The 17,474-nt window shown below is 38.8% G+C and overlaps 2 protein-coding genes across 9 annotated transcripts in view; one reads left to right on the top strand and one right to left on the bottom strand.

Annotated features, from left to right (window-relative positions):
* Positions 1-15,451, top strand: part of dlg3 (discs, large homolog 3 (Drosophila)) — a 292,322-nt gene extending 276,871 nt beyond the window's left edge. For all 8 annotated transcript variants that reach the window (XM_060927732.1, XM_060927733.1, XM_060927734.1 and 5 more), the window contains 2 exons: positions 13,784-13,875; positions 14,028-15,451. In XM_060927732.1, the coding sequence (XP_060783715.1) occupies positions 13,784-13,875; positions 14,028-14,134 (199 nt within the window). In that variant the 3' untranslated portion in view covers positions 14,135-15,451. The remainder of the gene's footprint in view (positions 1-13,783; positions 13,876-14,027) is intronic.
* A 1,740-nt stretch (positions 15,452-17,191) lies between these two features.
* tex11 (testis expressed 11) overlaps positions 17,192-17,474 on the bottom strand; it is a 55,147-nt gene continuing 54,864 nt past the window's right edge. The window contains exon 29 of the mRNA XM_060926722.1: positions 17,192-17,263. Coding sequence (XP_060782705.1) covers positions 17,192-17,263 — 72 coding nt within the window. The remainder of the gene's footprint in view (positions 17,264-17,474) is intronic.

A 17,474-nucleotide genomic window follows, 5' to 3' on the forward strand; every position in this document is an offset into this window, starting at 1 on the left:
CTATACTAGTACTACTGAGTGATAAGAAGTCCTAGTGAATGCTTGATAAGTAGACAATAATAAATAATTAGATGTATTTTTCGGCGTGCGCTGCGTGCGCGCACTAGGACTCAAAATAATATACCAGCAAGAAATAAAAGTTACTTTCACCCGAGTATGCAGTGTTTTTATTAAACCAAATAATGAGCCAAGGTAATGAAATAAGAAAATGTTGGTAAAATAAGACTTTAAGATGATTACAATATCATTACACATCACAATATACTTACATTCATTTAACATAGGCCAACTTACGACCAGATCGGTTTACGACCGGTCAGTCGTAACCAAACGCAGTCGTAAGTCGACGACTACCTGTATATTATAACCTTTCTCTTTCCTATATTTCTTCCTCCTTTTATTTATTTTACACTGTACAAGATAAACTGAAAAAATCTCCGTGAAAATGATTATAGTAGAAAAAAAGCCATGAAAAAAAAAGATCAGATTTAACTGGAAAAGGAGAAGAAAAAAAAACAGAAGGGGAGCGCTATAAAGATATGTAAGGAATGTGGGTAAAGTTGAGAAAATAAGGAGGTAATGGGGGGGGGGGAGGTCAGGAGATACTTTTCTTGGGGCAAATTTGATCAGATACCACAATTTAACACACAAGCCAAATCCACACGATGGGACTGGTAATATGGCTTCACTCATCTCCACAGTGGGGAATAGGCCATGAGCTCTTCAGATTTTATATAGAGCTCCGTGGAATCATCAGACTTCACTTTTGAGTGTAAATCTCACTCAGCTAGATAACGCATATTCAGTACTGGTACACATACGAATAAAAAATGGTGGTTGTCATAGCAGTGTGATTCTTGCTGTCAAAAAGATCGCTTTTCTCAGTGAATAAAAACAAAGGCATGTTGCATAGAAATGCAAGGGAAAATTTTAACTTCGGGGGGGGATGGCACTGTGAGTAGGTGACGATAGTGTTTATTTGCAGCAAACAGCCTTGTGTGTGTTTGTTCGTTCGTTCGTTCACTGCTTCAATGATCTGTCTCATTTTTATACCCAAACACTTGACACTTGGGCATCTTCAGGGTTGTTTACAACAATTTAGAAGCGATGTATCCACTAGATTTGCTCAACCACAGTAAGTCTTGTAGCATGTAAATGATGTCATAATCTCAGATTCTCTCGTGTAATTTGTACGATATTTGAACCTTGGAGAGTGCGAGATGTCGGCGCCCAGGCACACTGTTCGTTTTTCTTTTAAAATACAATCTGAGCACAGTGTACAAGTAAAAATATGAACAACTCAACACTTGAACATGTCTTGTATGGATTGTGTCTGTCAGTATAAAGTAGTTTATTTGTTTGGGGTTTAAGAGTTTACCATGTTAAGCTTTAATAGGATGATATGGAAGTGTGTGTTTACTGTCCAGGCCAGGGTTGCCAAACTCAAATTCTGTCTTAGGCACATCAGCATTTTTATGCCTCCGCCACCGTAAGGTGCAGGAGGCATTATGTTTTCGGGTTGTCCGTCTGTGTGTGCGTGCGTCCGTCCTGAAACGTTATGAACATATCTCAAAGGCTAATGAAAGGAATTTCACCAAACTTTTTCACCATTTGTGCGCTTTGGGACAAACATGAACTGATTAGATTTTGAGATCAAAAGGTCTAAGGTCACTGTGAGGTCAAATGTCTGTCCGAAAACCTTGTGAACACTATCTCCAAGGCAGATGAAAGGAATTTCACCAAACTTTCACCATTTGTGCATTTGGGGACAAAGATAAACTCAATAGATTTTGAGATCAAATGGTCTAAGGTGGGGTGGTGTAGTGGTTAGCGCTGTCGCCTCACAGCAAGAAGGTCCGGGTTCGAGCCCCTTGGCCGGCGAGGGCCTTTCTGTGCGGAGTTTGCATGTTCTCCCCGTGTCCGTGTGGGTTTCCTCCGGGTGCTCCGGTTTCCCCCACAGTCCAAAGACATGCAGGTTAGGTTAACTGGTGACTCTAAATTGACCGTAGGTGTGACTGTGAGTGTGAATGGTTGTCTGTGTCTGTGTGTCAGCCCTGTGATGACCTGGCGACTTGTCCAGGGTGTACCCCGCCTTTCGCCCGTAGTCAGCTGGGATAGGCTCCAGCTTGCCTGCGACCCTGTAGAACAGGATAAAGCGGCTAGAGATAATGAGATGAGATGGTCTAAGGTCAAGGTCACTGTGAGGTCAAATGTCTGTCCGAAAACCTTGTGCACACAATATCTCCAAGGCTAATACAAGTAATTTCACCAGGTCAAGATTACTGTGAGGTCAAATGTCCATGCCCAAATCACAACTTAATAAGGCGTGTAGTCTACTGGGCGGAGGCATCCCCATCGACGCTGTTGGCGTCGAGTTCTATCTAGTTTTTTTGTTTGTTTTTGAGTGTTTGGAGGGCCATAACACTCACCATCCACTTTAATAAGAACACCAGCTTATTATGCAGTTAACCAGTTATTACAGTGGTGCTTGAAAGTTTGTGAACCCTTTAGAATTTTCTATATTCCTGCATGAATATGACCTAAAACATCAGATTTTCACACAAGTCTGAAAAGTAGATAAAGAGAACCCAATTAAAAATAAACTTCTTTATACTAACAGATAATATCCATACAAGACATGTTCGAGTGTTCACTTGTTCATATTTGTACCTGTACATAGGCATATCAGACGCTCGCTGGCCGTGCTGTGAAAAATTGTGCATGTAGACGCTCATTTAAGTTTCCAAATCGGTCATTGCTGAACACTTTGAATATTTTCTATCATGAATACTATCATTCAAAAGCTCATCTCTGCTTTCCAAAGAAATGTATCTTGTTAAGCTCTGGGGGTGGGTTTCCCAAGAGCATCGAGAGTGTGTTCATTGTGATGCTTGCTCTACCATTTAACAATCTTTGTGCTATGATGCTTTTGGGAAACCCACCCCAGTTCAGTACTTTGGGAGTAACGGCAGGTTGAACTTGGCACAACGGAGTAAAAACTCTGCTCGTGTGACATTGGGAAACTGTTGGTGCTTTTTAAGTCATGGGAAAGCAGTCAGGCTCTCTCTCTTCTGATCGGTTTCCGACTGGATTACTCGCGAATATCAATCGGATAACTTCTATAGGGATGTTCTGTAGCTCTCACTGTTTCCAATTAAGGATTCAGCAAAATTTCCATCAGCTAGTTTTGATGTTATATTTCATGGAAGACTTTTGAAGCGAGTTTTCATAGCTTTACCGACTTACTTTTTCAAATCAAACTGATTCATGTAAATAACTATTTTAGAATATAACTGTAGCTGTTTTGAAGAGAAATAGAGATCTTAGTGGTTGGAGTGATATTTAAAAAAACAGGTCAGAAATGCAAGTGTCAATTTCAATTCAATTAACTGAAATTGTTTATTGGATGTGGCTCACACAGTTTTTTCGAGGTTAGCCTTGAAAGCTGTGAATTAATTGAAATCATTTATATTCTTTCATATAAACACTAGTAGGCCCTACTTAGAAATACAAAGGCCTATAGAACACAGAGGGTATTAGAAATAATCTTCTATTACTTTCTTTATTTTGATAGAGAATGGTAGATGTAATTAATACTTATTTATCTTTCTTTGTGATGTATAAATGAGAGTAAAGATCAGCTTTCTATTGCACGAAAGACATTTGGTGAAACATTGAAGAAGAGTGTACTGATTTAAAGGAGATATGCAGAGCCTTTATTTTTAAATAAATGTCTGAGTGGATAGTATCTCCGTCCTTGACTCTTGTATGCTGTATAAATGGGAATTTAAAAATGTATATATTTTTGAGAGTTAAAATCAACCGTAAAGTTGGCATTCGAGCTGCCCCGCTGAGCCAGCCAACCCTGAGTGCGTGACGTCACAGCGGTAACTGGTTTTAAGACCGAGGCCTTTGACAGCTATAGACCAAAGTCATATAAAAATTTATGGTGAAAGTAAGAAATACCGTTACCGACTTGCTCAACTAAGACTGATTTGACTTCATTGATTGTGGGTTGACTCTCATTAAAACAGGATCGGTGTTATAACTTATGCAACATACATGCATGCATTTTCACTGATAAAATGTAAAAGGCTAATTAAATAATCAGATGAACTGAGACAATCACATTCTGAAGCAAATTAAATAAGTTTAGACCGGTAACTTAAACACACAATACAAGTTACAGGTATTAATCTAAATGCAGATAAAAAAAATTTTTGTTTGTTTTTATCCAAATGAGAGTCGGCGCTTACCCGCCTGTGTTCTTGCTTCTTGAAGGCTGATTTGTTTTTGAAACAATCTGACTTTCAGTTGTTTGTTCAGTTCTCCGTTCATTCACTTCTTCCATGTAAGGGTGAGATGGCAGCAATATCCAGTGTAGAAATAAGACAGCTGCTCCACTCATTCACTTTTCTTCATACAGTGCATTCCGCTATTACTGCTCGGCTCAGGCAGTTACTGAAACACAGGACGGGACGGTATGTCACTGGTTTTAGCAACAACTGCGGGGAGGTCACTGCCCAAGCGATGTGTCCCGTCCTGTTCCATCCCGGGTTTTAGCAACAACCCTTGGCTCACTCTGGGAGGACTGGTGTAACTGAAATCGCTTTCCTTTTAAAAATAAATAAAATAAATTACTTTTCTTGTAGTTTTCTTTTCCTTTAATTGTTGATACTGCACCCTCTTTCAATACGGGCTTATAGCCGACACTCCAACAGATCAGAGGTCTTGTACGAGCCTTCAGTAAAATGTGCAGAGCAGAGGAGAGACCACTTCATACAGTGGTGCTTGAAAGTTTGTGAACCCTTTAGAATTTTCTATATTTCTGCATAAATATGACCTAAAACATCAGATTTTCACACAAGTCCTAAAAGTAGATAAAGAGAACCCAGTTCAACAAAGGAGACAAAAATATATTATAATCGGTCATTTATTTATTGAGGAAAATGATCCAATATTACATATCTGTGAGTGGCAAAAGTATGTGAACCTCTAGGATTAGCAGTTAATTTGAAGGTGAAATTAGAGTCAGGTGTTTTCAATCAATGGGATGATAATCAGGTGAGTGGGCACCCTGTTTTATTTAAAGAACAGGGATCTATCAAAGTCTGATCTTCACAACACGTGTACACGTGTGTTTTAGTATAGCGGAAATGGCGATGAGACCGATAGACTTCCTGTTGTGACGTTATGGACGTGAAGGTCATTCACTCAGACCGCTACCTATATGAATCCAATTTAATTGGAAAAATTACTATATTAGATTTATTGTTAATACTTAAAACTATTCCTGTGCCATTCTTGAGGTCTCAAGGCATTTATCAATGAAAGTGAGGCCATGGTGCTGCATGTATGCTTTAATTGCTTTATCTAATTAGCATAATTAATACTAATTAAATGCTAATTGCATAATTAGTTTTTACTAAGTTTTAACTTTTGTATTCAGCATACAATCATCTATGTGCCTGCCAATTTCCACTTTATTTTTATTTTTTTAATTTTCAGTATCTTGGTGAGGGGGACCATTTAAGCTCATTCATTATTGAGGCCCATTTTGGACCATGTTATCCAAATGCATATTACAACAGTTTTCTAAAAATTAATCTTTTTTTTTTTTCAATCTTTGATTTGTAATGTCTCAAGAACAGAAACATTTTAATTCTGTAAAACGTATGTTCTGCATTCAATTCTGAATTCAGTGAGACCAGTTTCAATCAATATGGATTGAATTTTAACTTTCACCTGATATCCCTACTGTATATTGTCTCCAGATTTTATTCTAAAAGACAATCTCTCTCCCCGGGTGCTGAAATCTTACACTCTCTGAGGTTCAGATATCGCACTGTGAGTACAAATTTGTTGAGAGTATCCGAGATTGTGACGTCACTTACTTGCCAAATGACTCGCTGAGACTGAGAAAATCTAGTGGATACATCGCTTAAAATTGTTATAAACAACCCTGGCGATGCTCAAGTGTCAAGCATTTGGGTGTAAGAATAAGCCCGGTCACTGAAGCAGTGACATCACGCATGCATGCGTACAGGGATGAGAATTTTCCGCCGATCGGCAGATCTCCGACTTTTTCAGACCAAAATGATTGTTTTTGAGATCGATGTAAATCCGTTGAGATTTTTTTTTGGGGGGGGGTATGGTTAATGAGCTGTGGTCACCTTATAACGTCTTGATTCTTGGTGGGCTCCGGGTTAACACACTCGAGTCTTTCGACATGTCGTAATTAACACTCACTTTTGCGATAATGTTCGACTTATTTGCAGTAGAATTTTCGGGAAATCCCATCGCGTGCAGTGCATAAACACAAGTACGCATGCTCTCCACGCGTGGCTTGCAATCGCTGTTCACCCGACCGTACACACTGGCGATACGCATTGGTAACATCAGAAAGACATGTATTCAGGCGGGATATTTTAAGATATCGCCAATGGCAAAAGTCCTAGATAAGAAAGAAGAGGATCAAGCGAGGGAGATTGATAAAGGTGCAGGAATAAAGAACTGTTTTCGATGGGCTTGGTTAGAAAGAACACTGAATGTCGATCACAACGAAGCTTGGTGATCACATATGGAAAATAGACGTCCCAGGAAAAGTACTTTGCTCATTGTGTTCTGACATGATAAACTACACTAGTAGAGGAGCAAGGATTATTGAACTTCACATATACACCAAAAAACACAAAGGTAGGTCAGATTATTTTGCCTGTTCAATGATTCATTATATTTATAATGTATATCGCACGAATCAATGCCATGGGGGGCGTGTGTGTGTATGTGTATATATATATATATGTATATATATATGTGTGTATATATGTGTGTGTGTATGTATATATATATATATATATATATATATATATATATATATATATATATATATATATATATATATGTATGTATATGTGTGTGTGTGTGTATATATATATATATATATATATATATATATATATATATATATATATATATATATTAATGTGTGTGTGTATATATGAGTCATTCTATAATTAGGGGTACATTTCATGTAAAGCAAAATCAAACAAGAGATTTATAGCACAAAAAACACTTGCAACACAGTTGACAGGCAATGTAACACAATTGACGGGAGTAACACAGTTGACAGGGCAGAAGAACAAGAGGACACTTTTTAGGATAAAAAGAGCTTTTTATTGTTTTAAATTTAGCTACAAATAAGCTGATGAATTCAGGTGAACTGTTAAAACAACATTTAGACACAGTTTCAGAGAAACGTAGCTTATTTAACAAATTGAACATATTAAATCATTGTTTGTCAATATGAAGATTAAGTGACAAACATACTCCTCCTCAACTGTGTCATAGCTGATGGGTAACACAGTTGACATTTCGGCCATTTTTGGTGTTGTGCTAACTGCAGACCTCAGAGCTTTCACTACAAGACCTTAATTCATATTTTTATTATCTTTAGCTGTATACTTTGTAAATACAATTTCTAAATCAGGTTTATATGAATATGTTGACAACACAGTTGACAGACAATTAACCCTCTCTAGGACTATACAACAGTATTGATGAAAATATTGAAGAGGTCAACTCAAAACTTACCACACGGTCTTCAAATTTCCCACCAAAGAGGATATGACGTCACATGACTTAGGACCAAACCATTTGCCGATTTATGGGGGGGTTCAGTGGGTAACACAGTTGACATAAGTTTCTCGGACGCACACAAAATTCATTTAATTTATAATATAAAGCATTTTAGGCTTTTAAACACTTCTGTCATATTATAATAATTACCATGAATAAATATTTGTAAAAATTTTAAACAAAAACCTTTTTTTAAAATGTAAATATGAAGACCAAACCTGACATTTGGAAAATCGGACAGCATAAAAACACCAAATTCCAGTATTATATATGCATTTTTGCAGAGTAAAATGATGTAATTTGTTGACTTTTTGTATTATATAAAAGAGAAATGTGTGCTAATGTACAAAAGATCATTGGCTGAAGTTAATAGTTAGTGAAATTGACAAATACAGCACATGGACTTGAGATGTACCCCTAATTATAGAATGACTCATAAGTGTGTATCTTTTATAAATGGGGTTAGCTTATCTAATGTAGCATGTTGGGGAATCATAGTATCATACCTAAAATTTTATCAGAAATATAGATATGATACCATGTATAACTGTCCTACTTATTGCTCATTTCATGGGGGGAGTTGCTGGCATGTGCTGTGCGGGAGCGTCTGCCCAAATTTTTTAGGCCGAGATTAACTTGTAGGTTTTGATTTTAAAGAAATTTCCAATATGTAATGCCAATTGTACATGCCTGTTCTAGTTAGTACACACAACAGTTGAAAGGGAAGTGATGAGTGATGTTGCCTGCTTGATATGCAAGACCTCCTGCTACCATGATAACATCAGAAGAAAGCTTAAGAGAATTATATGATAGAACTTTTTTCTGGTTTGCACTTCATTTTAAAGGATTAGAGTATTCAAAGACATGAATAGCAAAAATGCAGAAATATAATACTGTAGAGCTCGTTTATATTAAAAGTTGCATTGATTTTTTTTTTTTTTAACTCATCAAATGTGAATTGACTAAAAACAAGTCCCTTGTACCATATTAATCATTTTCACCTGGTAGTCCACCAAGAAGGGGAATTTTATTTCCAAATAAATTGCAACTTTTTGCTGATAAAATTAATGGTTTTAGGGTTAAAAGCCAAAAATCATTAGCTCCCGCCCCCTAGGCCCCCACCGGGGCTCTGCCCCTGGGCCCCGCTGGGTACCTGCGGCCCCCAAAACCCCTGGCCTTTTTCAGACTTTTTAAATATTTTTCATTGTCATCCCTGCGCGTGTAAACAGAGAGCAGACTCGTACCCTGCCTTGTGCTGGCTACACAGTGGGGTAAACCCCCACCCCACCCCCCAATAAATAAAAATCAATCAATTTTCCTTGTATTTTTTGTGACCAACTTTTGTTTGCTTTTCTCAGTGAATAAAAAGTGTTTTAGATGGCAAGAATTGGGTTGCTATGACAATGGGATTGCTTATCTGTCAGTATTGTGTTATCTAGCAGAGTTAGATTTAAACTTCATAAAAGTGAAGTCTGATTTGTGTATTTTGTTGCCAGTAAAAATCACATGGTTACAGAAGAATTCTGATTAGTTTTTTTATTTATTTAAGAATTCGAAGCCTTTATATGTCACATACATTACAACACAGCAAAATCCTTTCTCTGTATTCAACCCATCTGAAGCAGTGAAAACATGCATGAGAGCGAGCAGTGGCGCCTTTATTTGATGGCTCTGTGTTACTAAGGTAAACGGTGTACTAGTGAGGTCACAGGCAGTGCACATGGCTGTCCCGAGAGAAGCCTCTTTTTCACAGTATCATTACATTTACAATGGATACATTTGTTATAGAATTTTATTTTTAATTTGAACATGTGGAGGGCACATCAGGGACACTTGCTGTGATCAGAAAACGGCGTTTTTATTTTTGGGTTTTGTTTGGCTTTAAACAAATGAGACACAAATTGTTTGTTTACTGAGAAAACTGATCCAGTATTACAGATCAGTGAGTGGTGAAAGTATGTGAGCCTTTAGGATTAACAGTTAATTTGAAGATGAAAGAGTGGCGTTTTCAATCAATGCAGTGCCAATTAGGTGTGTGTGGGTGCCTTGTTTTATCAAAGTCTGATCTTCACAACACGTTTTGTATTAAGTGTATATGGTGTTAACAAATGAAATTTCTAAGCAGCTCAGAAAAATTTCTTGATGTTCATCAGGCTAGAAATGTTTACAAAACCATCTCTAAAGAGTTTGGACTCCTCCAATCCAAAGTCAGACAGATGGAGGAAATTCAAGATCACTGTTGCCCTCTCCAGGTGTGGTTGACCAACAAAGATCACTCCAAGAGCAAGGCGTGTAATAGTCTGTGAGGTCACAAAGAAACCCAGAGTAACTTGGAAGCAAGTAAAGGCCTCTCTCACATTGGCTAATGTTCATGATTCCACCATCAGGAGAACACTGAACAACAGTGGTGTGCATGGCAAGTTGCAAAGGCAAAGCTACTGCTCTCTAAAAAGAACACTGCTGCCAGACTACAGTTTGCTAAAGATCATGTGGAGAAGCTAGAAGGCTGTTGAGAAATATTTTATGGACAGATGATGGGTTTAAATGAGAAGCATTATGTTTGGAGAAAGAAACACTGGACTCTTATCCCAGCTGCAAAACATGAGGCGCTTTCAAACCTAGGGACTTAGGCTACGTTTACATTACGTCGAATCAGCGGATCATCAGATTAATGTTCTTAAAACGATTCGCGTTTACACTAAAACCGTTAGCCGTGCACATAGCAACGCCAATACGCGGATACACTCGGCTCCGCAGGCATCCTGCGCTCCAAATCACTCCGCCCTGAACAGCGAGTGCCCTCTGGAGGGTGCGCACTCCGGCCCTGCGCAGCTCACACAGCGCGCGAGTGAAGTGAACAAGCCACGATTCGGGACTGAGCCGCTGTGTGTGTGATCCCAGCGCAGATCACTTATTACTTGCAAGTGGAAGGATGGCAAGCCTAAAGACAATCATAACTACACAATGGGCAGTATTTGCATCAGTATTTGCAGTATTTTCATACTTTTATACTCTTTAATGAAAGGTGATACAAGGCGGAAGTCCGCGCCGTTTTTCAGCAGTCGCGTCACATGACCAACGCCAGCGAATCAGGAAGGTGGATGTCACAGTGATGTTGTCCAATGAGGATGCCAGCTAGAGCTCAGCACAGCGTATTCGCGTATTCTGAATGTTTACACAGCACCGGACCAGATACGATCTAGATTGAATACGTGGACGCTGGCGGATTCCCGTTTCCTGGCTTTTCCAGGGGGTTTAATGTAAACGGACAGTGCATCCGCGAAGAAAACGAGACAGATATGGTCTAATGTAAACGTAGCCTTAGTGAGAGGAACTACCCCCTGGGGAGCTCCCCTGAGAACTGCATACCTTCAAGGGCTTTTTTTTTCCTGTTTCATTCTCACCGCCAATAAGCCAGCCAACGGTTGCTATAACAAATGTTGCTAGTTTGTTTTCATAGGAATGTCCCTTGTCCACCAGTGTACTTATTTTGCTGTGAAAACGGAAAACTAGGAGCATTGGGATATAAACTTGTCCCCTTTTGCATGTCGTGTTTCAGTCTCATGTTTCTATAGAAATGGATGATTCCACTGTGCCATAGAATGGGGGGAAACCAGGAAGCATTACTTGCTGACAGTAAACCCTTTATTTTGCAATATAAAGAGCAAATCTGTGGTGGAAAATGGTGATTGTTTAAAACGCTTACCTAACAGTAATTTATTTTATAGGCTAAAGGTTTTCTTATGTGAAGGCTAAAAAAAAAAACTATGGAAAAGAACATTTAGTTTAAGATTACATTTTACTCGGACGCATCAAAATCGCTCATTAAAGCTTGACTTCACTGTTGCTCCATTTGGTTTTTTTTTTGATTAGCTCATCTGGCTGCAGGCCAGGCTGGATGAGCTTATGCAATCATGCGTCGTCTGTCCGTCATCATCTGTCCACAGTTTACAAAAATCGCCATTTCTCCTACAGGATTGATCAGATTTTGATCAACTCGCATATAATGTTCCCCAGGTGGGTGTGCATAAAAGTTGTCAAGATGGTGGCGCCATCCATCATATTTACGATTTTATGGGCGTCTTGGCCGGCATGAGCTGCAGCCTCATTGAGATTCCCCCCCCCCCCCCCCCCCCCCCCCCTTTTTTGTTTTTCATGCTAATGTTTTACATGGATTTTAAAAACTGGTGGTTGCCAGTGGTTCATGTGTTCATATGGAAAAAGTTCCTCCAGTCCAAAAGCACCTATGGAGGTGGTAACATCATGGTTTGGGCCTGTTTTGCTGTATCTAGGCTTGACTGGCTTGCCATCATTAATGGAACAATGAATTCTGAATTTTCAATGAATTCTGAATTTTCAGTGAATTCTAAAAGAAATTGTCAGGACATCGGTCTGTGACCTAAATCCCAAGAGAAAGTGGGTCATGCAGCAAGACAATGACCCTAAGCACACCAAGTCGTTCTATCAAAGAATGGTTAAAGAATACAATTAATGTTTTGGAATGGCCAAGTCAAAGTCCTGACTTTAATCCAACAGAAATGTTGTGCGAGCAGTTCATGTGAGGAAACCCACCAACATCCCAGAGTTGAAGCTTTTCTGTACAGAGATATGGGCTAAAATTCCTCTAAGCTGATGTGCAGGACTGATGCACAGTTACTAGTAATATTTTGTTGCCGTTATTACTGCACAAGGAGGTTAGGTACTGAAAGCGAAGGTTCATATACTTTTGCCATTCAGAGATGTGGAATACTGGATCATTTTCCTTAATGAGTAAACAAAGTATACCGTTTCGTCTCATTTGTTTAATTGGATTATCTTTATATACTTTTAGGAAATACGATGTTTTAGGTCATTTATGCACCAATGCAGAAAATTCTAAAGGGTTCACAAACTTTCAATCACCATGGTATATGGAAACAGCACAGTGCAGAAAAAAGCAGATACGCGTCAAGAGCTTCAGTTAATGTTCACATCTGATATCAGAATGGGGGGAAAATATATGATTTGGGACTTGAAATGCGGCATGGGTGTTTGTACCAGATGCACTGGTTTGAGTATTTCAGAAACTGCTGATCTCCTGGGGTTTTCACACACAAGTCTTTAGAGTTTACACAGGAATGGTGCAAAAAACAAAAAACATTGAGCAACAGTTCTGTAGGTGGAAATGTCTTGATAAGGGAGCTTAGAGGAAAATAGCCAGATTGGTTTGAGCTGCCAGGAAGGATGTAGCAACTCTTTACAACCATGGTGAGCACAGAACATTGAACCTTGAGGTGCTTGGGCTACAATGGCAGAAGACCACATTGGGTCCACTCCTGTCAGCCAAGAGCAGGAATCTGGGGCTATCTTGGGCACAAGCTCACAGAAATTGGGCAACTGAAGATTAGAAAAAAAAAATAGGGAAAAAAAAATCAGTCTTCAGCTGTCCAGTTTGTGAGTCTGTGTTCATGATAGCCTCAGTTTCCTGTTCTTGGTTGACAGGAGTGGATCCACTGTGGGTGGATTTTTTTTTTTTTGGCTGTTGTAGCCCATGCACCTCAAGGTTTTGTGTTGTGTGTTCTGAGGCTTTTCTGGTCACCACAGTTGTAAAGAATGAGTTATTCTAGACTTCATGTCAGCTCAGACCAGGTTGGTCATTGTCCCCGATCTCTCAACAAGGTATTTCAGTCTGCAGAGACTCTGCCTGTAGGATGTTTTTGCTTTTCACACCATTGAGTGTAAAGTTAAGATGATTGTTGTGTGGAATTTCTAGGAGTTCAGCAGTTGAAATACTGATGTTTACTGCACTAAGCAGGTTTTAACTTGTATGGCTTTTTAAAAATAACTGATAAGGTCATTAAAATGAACAATTATGCAACTCCTAATATCTGTCTTGTAAATATTGAAAGTGTATTACAAATAAGGAGATTTATGAACCTATAAGAACCCTGGGTGATGCATTTTCAGGATTTTGAGTCAGGCATTTAATCGCACTAATGGCCAACGCCAACACATTTCTGAATTTTTTTTTTTTTTAAATGCCTTGCATCCAGCATGTTTGGGCTTTGAGTTCGACATCTGGTCAAGGCTATGCGATCATCAGTCTGCCTGCACTCTGTTCCATAGGAGTAAGATTTGTTAGTACGTTTTCATTTGTGTTTTACAGGGAAATGAACAAGAGGCAGACGTATGAGCAAGCCAATAAAGTGTTTGATAAGGCAATGAAGCTCGAACAGGAATTTGGAGAGTATTTTACAGGTAAGCATTCTTGTTTTTCCATGGCATGTTCCCAAGTATGGAACAACTCCATATAATTTAAAATTTTAAATGTGTATATACAAACTATATCTTCTTGCTAGGGTTGACGAAATTAAGTGATCTGCTTGTGAATCGTCTCTCTCATTCCACAGCCATAGTCCAGGGAGACTCGCTAGAAGAGATCTACAATAAAATCAAGCTGATCATCGAGGAGCAATCAGGCCCTTACATCTGGATACCGTCCTCAGAAAAACTCTGAGTGTGCAGCCTCCATCCTCTGCACGCATGCAGAGTAATGTTCCAACCCCTGCCCTGCTCCAGCCAGAGTCCTCTCCTTCCCTTTTTACTGAAATGTTTCATATCAAGTTTTAGTGTCATCATTATGTTAACTCGAATTAAAAGAAGTCTTATTCCCTATTACTGTGACTGTGCACACCCCTGCATGAGTTTCTCAGCAAATCCATTCAAGACTAGGAATTTCATTACAAATTATTTTTGTCTGGTAAAACAAAGGGAAAATGAACAAATCATTTGTTTGGATGGACTGTGGAAGCCAGTGTCTCAAGACAAAAGAGTGGGGGTTTGGGATTTAAGAAAGTTTCTCGGAAATGGAGACTGACTGAAAAGCTGGAATCCTGTACATGTTCATTGTTGCATTGTAAAGAAATGGAAAAAGCTGATCTCAGACCATCAAGGTTTTCTACGAGGACTAAATACAAACCAACCTGCTGAAGGTACTGTTCATGGATTACTGTTCATGGATTACTGACCATGTTTATAGAAATTTGGTGGAGAGTCTTAGAACCTGGTGATCTTCAGTAATCACACAGCAGTTTGCTATTTGGCTGGCTGCCGCTGCCAGTTGTTGATCAAGAAACCACTGAAGGCAGAACAAATGGAAAACAGAATATGAATCTATACATTTATATTACTGAAATCACATGGTAAATAAAAATCCTATGGAGATTTTACTACATATTATACTATGGTACACATTTTACACTTCACTAGAATTGTCTATTTGGAGGGCTGTTAGGTTTTTTTCCCTTTCTCTTTCCACTTTTTTTTTTTTTAGCTGCTCTTTATTAAAGATGGAGTAGAGGGGTGTAACTGGGCTCTCTGCAGAACACCAAACTGCCTTACAATTAATAAAATTATTTAATTCTGAGGGGAAACTACAAATTACTCATCTGATCAGTGCTCAATGGAAGACTCTGTCAAACCGGTGTTGAGTCTTCCACAATATATTGGAGGCCTAACTTGTGAGTGCAATAGACTTAAGTGTCTTACCTCTTTGAAATCCTTATTTCATCATTGCTTATCTTTTATTGACTGATTTTTGGAATAATGATTTGGCAGCCAAGGCTTCGCTTAAGCTATTGAACAGCAGCTAGCCCATTTGCACTTTCTCAACCTATCAAGTCTCTTCTCTTCAGACTGAACGGTAACATGGTACTGTCCTGTATGCTGCCCAGCTGGGAAGCCTTAAAACGGGTAGAATTAAGACAATAATTGTATTTGGATGTCCTTCTCAATATTAAAAGTCAATAGAGCCTGAATTGGCTTGAGTTCCCGAGACCTGCCATATGTTTTCATTAAATGTCTTTGGGATTGTCTTTAAAAGTGACGCTTTGCAGCTGATGTGACTACTGTGCATCACTGTAGTGGGGATGAGCCCAGAAATCTGCTGATTTAATGGAATAATTTAGCAGTAAAAAGAAAGTAATGACATGATGGAAACTGTGTCAACAGAATATTCCCTAAAAGGAATGAAATACTTCTGAGCATCTAGTCAAGTTAAGTAGTTATTTCCAGGATTGTCCCTCCTCGGTGTTTGCCGTGTCTCTTGTGAGCGCTGCACCTGTAGTGACCCTCCTGTACACAGTCTGACTGAACACGAGGAAAAGGCAACTGCAGTTCTGAGCGTTATTGCTCTACATAAGAAGGAGCTGTGCAGGCTTAATGATAAAGGATTATTAAAGTCTCCCTGGATGAAAGTTTCATAGTCCTTGGAAGTACGAGAACCGACCAAACGTTTTCTTCTATGGCCACAGGATGTGATGAAAGTGCTGTGCCCTCTGCACTCCAGCTACTGTATCTGCAGGCATTTCCTAAGCAGATGTGACCATCTGCCAGACATCGTCACTAAACCAGCTGTCATACTTGTCAAAACCAGAGTTCAGGGAATAATCGAAGGGAACAGAGCCATTTATAAACTGCTTACAGACTGTTTCAAAGGGTGTTAGCTGTAAAATGTAAATATCCCTTCACTTGTGCTTCATGCATGCGTGACACAGCTGGGACAAATGTTTTATAGATCACAGGTCAGGTAAGTAGACTGACATTCTGAGATTAATTTCCATACAAATGTGCCGTAATGTTGGTATTTCTTTCTCTAGGGGAAAAAAAAATTCAGCTGCCGATCAGAACACATTTTCTAGTCAGTTGGGGATTGACTTCCCTAAACTAGGGCCTGTCTACTTGTGATATATTGTGGAACTTGTCCAAGTGTATAAATGAAAATTGTAAAAATTATATATATATATAAAATATACACACAGGCAGCAACTTGTAGGAGGTTATTAAAGTAAACCAGGCACATAACTAATTCATTTAGTGTACAACTGATCCTCTAGTGTTGAGTAAAGGAACAGCTGACTGTTAATGTGTCTGGTGTCAGTCAGCCATGTCAGTAAAAGCCCAAAGAATTTTCATTCATTGTGTTTTTTTCTATAGAGGTTGCAAAAGCTTCCATTGATTCTGAATGGCTGTGTGTACTGATGAGGGTATCAGTTTTTGCTCCAGTGGAGACGTGATTAAATAAACATGTTTAAGGGCAGGACACAAGGGTTCCCATTTGTCGTCTTGGGTGATGATTTAGTTATTAATGTGAAAGCACATATACATTGATTATATGAGAGGGTCTTTTTGTAACTAAAGAAATGATAGAAATGATCATGACTCACATTAAAACAAGTCTTCTATCCTGGTCAGGTGGGAACCTGAGGTGGTCAATTCTAGAATATTTTGTTTATTTTTTTTTCCCTTTTTTCTTTTTTGGACTGGACAAAAGTTTATTTGTTTGGAATTAATAAAAACTGTGGATCTGTTGAGATTTGAACATGGGCTTTTTCCATTCCCCCCTCAAACAATCGAGTCTGTATGTAATATTAGGATAGTGTAAAGGGTATGTTGCATAACAGTCTACAGTCTTTCAATTAATATGGTCGTGTACAGATTCTGATTATACAATACAACGCCACAGAAAAAGTCTTCACTTGCAACGGAATATAAGAACTTGTGCCTACATCAGTCATCACTCCTCCATTATGAAGTTCTTCTTGGTTTTGTCCAGCCTGTCCAGCACCTCACTATACAGACCAGACATCTGGAAAGACATTTTATCACATCACATTTTGGTGATACTGATGTTAAGGAGCTAAAACTTTTATACCTTTAAATATATTGAACTTGTATGCTGAGCCTTGATCACATACAATACCGTTCACGTAATCTTGAGTTAGGATTGTTTTTACAGCAACAGAGAGCTCTCTTTCTCTGTACAATTATTCTACCGGTGTTAATTTACCAGAATATGA

Source organism: Neoarius graeffei, chromosome 8 (assembly GCF_027579695.1).
Source record: "Neoarius graeffei isolate fNeoGra1 chromosome 8, fNeoGra1.pri, whole genome shotgun sequence".
In the NCBI taxonomy this organism is placed as follows: Eukaryota; Metazoa; Chordata; class Actinopteri; order Siluriformes; family Ariidae; genus Neoarius; species Neoarius graeffei.